The 8,197-nt window shown below is 34.8% G+C and overlaps 1 protein-coding gene across 2 annotated transcripts in view; it reads left to right on the top strand.

Moving 5' to 3' along the window:
* The window catches only part of FCHO2 (FCH domain only 2), a 105,945-nt gene extending 100,964 nt beyond the window's left edge, over nt 1-4,981 (top strand). For both annotated transcript variants that reach the window (XM_014549582.1, XM_005858013.2), the window contains 2 exons: nt 2,121-2,285; nt 2,588-4,981. In XM_014549582.1, the coding sequence (XP_014405068.1) occupies nt 2,121-2,285; nt 2,588-2,610 (188 nt within the window). In that variant the 3' untranslated portion in view covers nt 2,611-4,981. The remainder of the gene's footprint in view (nt 1-2,120; nt 2,286-2,587) is intronic.
* Nucleotides 4,982-8,197: the final 3,216 nt, after the last annotated feature.

Consider the following 8,197-nt stretch of genomic DNA (forward strand, 5'->3'; position numbering starts at 1 on the left):
CTTCATGATAATGCACCATCACACACTTCAAAACCAGTTAAAGACATGTTAAAAGATCTTGCCTGGGAAGTATTAACACACCCGCTGTATTCACCAGACCTTGCTCCTTCAGATTGCGTGTGCCATCTATCGGAACTAGTGGTACTTTCTGAGCAGCACTTCAAGACATATGAAGAAGTGGAAAATTGGGTCTCTGAATGGTTTGCCTCAAAACAAGAAAAGTTCTATTGGGACGGTATCCACAAATTACCTAAAAGATGGGGAAATGTGTAGCTAGTGATGGACGTTACTTTGAATAAAACACTTTTGATGTTTCTCTTGAAATTACCATGTTTTGAGTACAAAATCCGCATTATTAACCGGTATACCTGGTATGTTTAAGGAGGGCTTGGACAATGGTTAAGAATTAGGTAGCAATTTATCTTCCCCACTAGCAAAATAGTATAGGGTGGATCAGTGTTACGACATCTTCCAGATTTTTCTCTGTAATGTTCAATTTCTGTGTAAGGAATCATAGAATGTGATTCCTGCTACCTAGCAATTCTGCCCACAGAAACCTGGTAACTTCCTAGTAAACTCTTCCTTTCTCACCTCTTGATTCTAGCTCTTAAATATTTATCTTTCAAATGCATTCCTTTCCCTTCCCTTAGCCTAGTTCAGATTCCCTTTTCCTGTCACCTAGAGTCCTAGACTGTTTTATTGACTTTCAGTTGATCTCCCTACCTTGCATCTTGCGCCCCCCTCCCTTCCTAAAACATTAATCTGAAATGTTTCTGTCTGTCTTACCTTTGGTGGTTCCCTATGGTTATTTCTTATCTTGGCATGTAAAGATATTTAGAGCTTGTTCCTTGCTGTCATTCTAGTCTCATTTTCTGCCATTCTCCAGCTTTCTCCGACTCCTCTGGTATAGAAGTAGTTCCCTGCCCTAACCGGTTTGGCTCAGTGGATAGAGCGTCGGCCTGCGGACTGAAGGGTCCCAGGTTCGATTCCGGCCAGGGGCATGTACCTTGGTTGCGGGCACATCCCCAGTGGGGGGGGGGCAGGAAGCAGCTGATTAATGTTTCTCTCTCATTGATGTTTCTAACTCTCTATCCCTCTCCCTTCCTCTCTGTAAAAAATCAATAAAATATTAAAAAAAAAAAAAAAGAAGTAGTTCCCTTAAATGCATCATGCTCTCTCCAGTCTCCCATCTCTGTAGTTCCCTCTGCCTGAAATACATACGGGCATCCCCACCACCGTTTTATGTGCTTTTGTGTTCCATGGCTCCTGAGAGTTCTATGGCATTTATCATATTCATCGTAATTGTTTGGTTTACTATTTCTGCCATGCTATTAGGCATGAAGTGTATTGAATAAATGGTTATATCGAAAAGGAAGCACCTCAGAAGTACCTATTTTGCATGATGGTTTAGACCTGTTAAGTTTTTAAAGAGAGGTGAATAGAAAATAGTAATGTTGATAGAGTTCTCCCCAGTCTTAGTTGTCTTTCCTTTTTTCCCTCTCCCACTCCCATGATATGAGAAACATTTCCCTTTTACTTTATTCCTACTCATATTCCTCCTAGGGCTTCCCTCTGACCTACCCTCACTGACTTCCTTCTCTTTTGACTCACTTCAGCTTGCGTATAGCATAGGAACCTCAGTAGTAAAGAACTCATACTCATATTAAGTCAAAGAGGAGCATGGGTTAAGATTATTTACTTAACAAAAATTCAGATTCACGCCCTGACCGGTTTGGCTCAGTGGATAGAGCATCGGCCTGCGGACTCAAGGGTCCCAGGTTCGATTCCTGTCAAGGGCATGTACCTTATCTTGGTTGCGGACACATCCCCAATGGGAAGTGTGCAGGAGGCAGCTGATCGATGTTTCTCTCTCATCGATGTTTCTAATTCTCTATCCCTTTCCCTTCCTCTCTGTAAAAAGTCAATAAAATATATTTAAAAAAAAAATTCAGATTCACTGAATAAAGTCTAAATTTGGAAACAGGATCATGATTCGTTTACTGTATACATGTCATGAATTTGGCATAGGACTGATAATAGTTTATCTTAAGTGTTCATTTGATTTTTTTGGTATGAAATGTATATTATCCTGTGTAAATTCTTTATTCCTTTCCTTGTAGGTTCTGGGACTCTAAGAGCAAAATTTGATCTTTCAGAAGGACCCAGTAAACCGACAACACTTGCAGTGCAATTCCTCAGCGAGGGAAGTACCCTCTCAGGAGTGGATATTGAACTTGTAGGCACTGGCTATAGGCTTTCCTTAGTAAAGAAGCGGTTTGCCACTGGTGAGTTGGGAGATTTCAAGTTTTTTCATGTACATGGGAAACATTTGTATTCTAATCTAAAGGCATGCAAGTTTTTTCTTTGATCTTTGGTATAAGGTGCCAGGTAAAGAGCTACCTAATGGCTTTGGTATAAGGTACCTGGGAAAGAATACTCATGGTCAGTATAGCTAAACACCTGTGATCTAATTCTAATATATTGTAAACAGCAATTGGGAACTGGGGTTCTATATCTGTAACCACAATGAAAGTGTATTTGAGTTCATTTGAAATTATAATCACAAAGCTGAATTTGTGTTTTTCAGGACGATACCTGGCAGATTGTTGATGGACGACCTAAGCAGTGGTTGGCTCAAGGGAGTAGTACAAACCTGCCATTCTGCATTATCTGTTCTTTCAAACACTATTCTAACTTGTAGTATGTCTTTAAAATGTAGACATATTTGAGAGCTGACTGTAAATATTAAATTGCACCTTTGAAGGGAGTCATCGAAAGAAATAGCACTGAAATGATTTTCAACGCTGTAAATGATCAACTGCAATATTCAGGAAGCACATTGATTCAGATTCTCAGTAAAAAGTTTTCATAGGCTGAAATTTTAAATTATCTTCAGTGTTTATATTGAAAAAGGGGGTTATAGTGTAATATCAGGCCTAATATTTCAGGAGAGCAAGCACAAAGTAATTTAGCTTTCCATAAATTTTTTTAGTCAGATAGTTTTAAATTTCGTAAGTTTGATGTTGAATGGATATAAACAACATGAATTCTAAGTTTTGGATAATGTTAATTTAGAACACTCAATCAAATTGAGTTATGTGCCATAAAGTAATCAGACTACAGTCCGGGTTGTATGCAAAAAATTTATCATTTGATTTTTTTAAACATATAACTGTAAGTGGTTTTTGATTTTTTAATCCTCAAGTGCAATGTGTTTTAAAATAAGCTTGCAAAGGACAGCAGAGAAATTTACTTCTGCAGTTAACTTTATAGAAGTTGTGATTGTTTTGATGAATTAATGCTGTAGATTTAATTTATTTTTATATGGATTGCATAATGTGTGCCTTTTAAAACAATAACAAAAAACCAGAAATGTGCCTATCCAGTTTGTGTTCATAAATGTGCCTCACTTTTTTTCTCACAATCTGGATCTTCTTTTCAGAGTCTTAAGTGATCAGGCATTTTTACAAGATAATTGCAATTTTTTATAAATAACTTTGGCTGGAATTGGGAAGGGAATTCGGGATAACTAAATAATTTATACTTAAGAACCCTGGCTCACTTCTTTAGTGAAACACTGTAGCCACTAGAAAGACAAAGAGCTACCTAATGGCTTATGTTTACAGGGGAGAAAAATTACCTTCAGATATTGGACCATAACCTATCAAAAGTATGTAAATCTTAAAACAAATTCTGAAAAACTAAGTTAAATTGGTAACTGGGATTTTAACTCTCAATCTAACATTTCCTTTTACTCTGTTTACCATTGGGAATTTATACATTTATTTACTGAATGTGTTGTGAGCATGAATTTTGTAGCATTTTGTGAGGAACACATTATAGAAAAGATTAGTTTTGGCATTAGAGAAGTCTGTCATTTGTTTTCATTTCAACAGTTGGAGAAACTACCAATTTGTATGTTTTTAAAGTGATGGATTGGGTTAAGCATTTCTTAAATTACTAATATTAAATAGTAAAAAACCTAACTTTATGGCAAATCCTAATTAATTGAAGGAATTAAATATTTTGGACAAAGTTTCATAATTTAAAATTGGAAATTTTATTTATAAGGATAAATACCAGTGTCGTGCATTTCGCATAGTAGAAGTGATAAATTGTGTTATATATGATAATTTATATAAAACCACTAATTGTTCTGTTAAGCTTTACAGAAAATAAAACTCCTACTACTAGACATTTATGTAACGTCTTACTAAATAAAGCAGAAAATCTACTCGTTAGCAATATATATATATATATATATATATTGTGCTTTTTTATATATTCAGTGTTAGCCCGATTCTAAATTTAGATTTGACTAAGGTAATACATAAAATAATTTATTGAAATGTTCATCTTTACTAAGAAGTGATCAAAATTAGAAATTCTAACTCATATTGTGCTCTTAAATGCCAATTGCAGTCCCTTACTGAAATCATAACTGTTAACTGCAATGCAGTCAAACTCCTCTTATTGAGCAGTTAATATTTTATTATTGAAATTCAGACACCATTATACTTACAGTATTTGTTTTTAATTAAACATTACCTTAAAGTGTACAAATTAGTGAAATGGTAAAACTTCTGCACTTTCTTAATTACCGCAAAGGGTCAATACATAAATATGTATTGGGTGCAGGTTACAATTTTGAAGCCATATGAGTTTATATTGATTTTGTTTTTCATTTAAAACCCCACTAATGTAAAAAAAGACCAGTAGATTTTCATGGGAAATGTATTTAGCAAGCTGGTTCTTGCTTATGTATAGTGGTAAACTTTCTAGCTGTCTCTTTAACCAAGAATTTGTAAACACAGAACTCTAACAAATGTGAGTTTTTAAGAATTGTTATTTACTACTTTGAGTTGTAATTAGAACAATGCAAATCTATCTTACAAAATTTTGTAAATATTTTTGATTTTTTCATAAAATGTAAATTTTACATAAAAGTTGTACCATTAATAAACATGTAATATATAATTTACCAGTTAGTTTACGTGACTTTGTACTCCTATTGATAGTAATAGTCATGTCATAGATGTTAGGACAAGGCAAAGTAGGTAAGTAAGGAAGAAGTAATTGATTTTGAACTTTGTATCAATGTTTGGATAGGCATACAGGTCTATGCCTTATTTAAAATTAACAGCCCTTGCTATGACTATTTCAGGTTTTATTCTGGTACTTGAACTTAACCTTAATCACACAAAACTATTAAACACTGGCCTGCACCATTGTCAAACTTTCAGTAAGCCAGAAATCATCATCATTATTAGGCTTAATTTGATTAGAAGTGTATTATCAAAATCCATTTCTCGTTTTCAAACAAAAATCTCAACACTAATCTCTGACCGAAAGGGCCTAATTATATTTTTTCTTTTTTCATTAAATAGGCATACGCTTAGGGCTAGTGTAATTTCCATAAGTAACTTCTAATAAAACCAGATACCAATAAGCAATGATCAACCAGTTACAACCACCAATCAAATTCCATGGCTATGTAATGCAGCTACCCCCTGGAAGTGCCAGAAGTGCCAGAATCTCCTAATTCATTAAATTTAAATACAATCTTCACCTCATCATTCTTCAAAAAAAAAACAAAAAAACAACCATAGTAGTCTCCATCAACAACCCCGAATCAAATAGTCTGAAGACAGTTATTAGAAACTCAAAACTCAGGATAGTCCTCAGTAGCCATAGCTGTTGTATAACCAAACACTACCAGCATTCCCTGCAAATAAATTTTAAAACTACTAAACCTAAAAAAGACCTAACAAGATTTATAATACCACAACCAATTCTACTCATGGCCAACCTTAAACCACTATAAAGATCTTGAATAGAAACCTACAAAACTTAACTACAAACATAGTTAAAATAAATACAGTATAGGTCATCATTCTCACATGGGATTTAACCATAACTAATGATGACATGAAAAATAATTGTATTTCAACTAGAAGCATATTAATGATCAACATCTGTAATTCCCACCCACTAATTAAAATTATTAATAACTCATTCATTGATTTACCAGCCCCATTAAACATTTCATCATGATGAAACTTTGTCTCTTTTAGGAATCTGCTTGATTTATATCTATACGTCACATACAATAACCACCTTCTCCTTCATAACCCATACCTGCTGAGACATGAACTATGAATGAATGAATTGATACCTACATACCAACAGAGCACCTATAGCAGTGGTTCTCAACCTTCTGGCCCTTTAAATACAGTTCCTCATGTTGTGACCCAACCATAAAATTATTTTCCTTGCTACTTCATAACTGTAATGTTGCTACTGTTATGAATTGTAATGTAAATATCTGATATGCAAGATGGTCTTAGGCAACCCCTGTGAAAGGGTCATTCGACCGCCAAAGGGGTCACGACCCACAGATTGAGAACCGCTGACCTACAGTCTTTACTTGTTTATTCTTTCACTTAGGACGAGGCCTATATTATGGATCATATCCCTCCCTAAAAACATGAAACACTGGAATCATCTTACTCACAATAATAGCTATAGCATTTGTAGGCTGCATTCTACCATGAGGTCTTCTGAGGAGCAACAGCTATCAAATCTCTCAGCCATTCTCTACATTGGCACTAGTCTAGTCGAATGGATCTGAGGAGGATTCTCAGTTGACAATGCTATACTCACACCTTCTACTTCATCCTCGAATTTGTTATTTCAGCCCTAGTAATTATTCACCTACTATTTCTTCACGAAACAGGACCAAATAATCTATCAGGAATTTTATCTGACAGACAAAATTCCATTTTACCCCTACTGTACAATCAAGGATATTCTAAGACTTTTATTTTTCCATACTAGTCCTGTTATCTCTCAGTCTTCTAGGAGATCCAGACAATTGCATACAGCTAATCCTCTTAATACTCCACCACACATTAAACCAGAATGATACTTCCTATTTGCATATGCAATCTTACGAATCCTCCCCAATAAATTATGTGCATATTAGCTCTAATCTTCTCTATTCTAATTCTGGCAATTATTACAATACCTCTTACAACAAAACTACAAAGCATAATATTCTGACCCCTCATCCAGTGATTATTCTGACTACTAGTAGCAGACCTACTAACATTAACATGAACTGGAGGACAACCAGTTGAACAGCCATTTATCATTATTGACCAACTAGTATCAGTCTTATATTTTCTTATTCTTGTACTTACGCCACTCACAAGCTTAATTGAAAATAATCTTCTAAAATGAAAAATCTTTATAGTTTATTACTCTGGTCTTATAAACCAGAAAAGGTGAAAAATCTCCCTAGGTCATCAAAGAAGCAGCTCCAGTGCCACCAACAGCAACCAAAACTGAAACTTAAAGTATTCCCTGAAAGTTGCACATGAACAGTAAAACATGATCACATGCTATGTCAGCATTAGAAACAAATTCTAGAGTAAACCCATTGCTATGTACTTCATGCATTAAATTACCTACCCCATTACAATGTATTAGTACCTACATGCTTGATCGTACATGACACTTGCTACATATAACTGTATAACTTTACCCCATGCCTATAAGCTAGCGCATCAAACTGAATATTATATAATAGAATGGTTTATTGTATGTAAAATTTTCTACCACATGGCTAGTCATAAACCAATAGATATAATCAATATTACATGGGACGTATTTTTTGTGGGTTAAAACAATTTGTTTTTTATTTTTTAATTTATTTGCTCACAATTCTAGAGGTCAATATTTTTAAAATTTATCGGGTGACATTGGTTAATAAGATTATAGAAGTTTCAAGTATACAATATATCACCTGTATATTGCATTGTGTGCTCATCACCCAAAGTTTAGTCTCCTTTCATCATATATTTGACCTCCTTTCAGAGGGCATAATAGAACCAATTGTATATACCCTATTAAGTCAAATCAACTCTAGTCACTATGCTTATCACAACCAACAACTTTCCTTAATCACCAAGTTTTGGGAAACCAGCAATGCATCTACAAATGGGCCTCTTTGCACTCTAGGTCCAGAACATTGGGTTTTTTACAAAACTGTGTCTGGCATTTGGTTATTTCAGGACCATCTCACCTAACATCACCACTGTTTCCTCTTAAGTAAGACATCTTGATGGACTAATCAGCCCATGTTCACACATAGTGAGTTGTCAGACATTTGGTATTTTTTAATTTGGGGGAGATG

Source organism: Myotis brandtii, unplaced genomic scaffold, assembly GCF_000412655.1.
Source record: "Myotis brandtii unplaced genomic scaffold, ASM41265v1 scaffold115, whole genome shotgun sequence".
Lineage (NCBI taxonomy): Eukaryota > Metazoa > Chordata > Mammalia > Chiroptera > Vespertilionidae > Myotis > Myotis brandtii.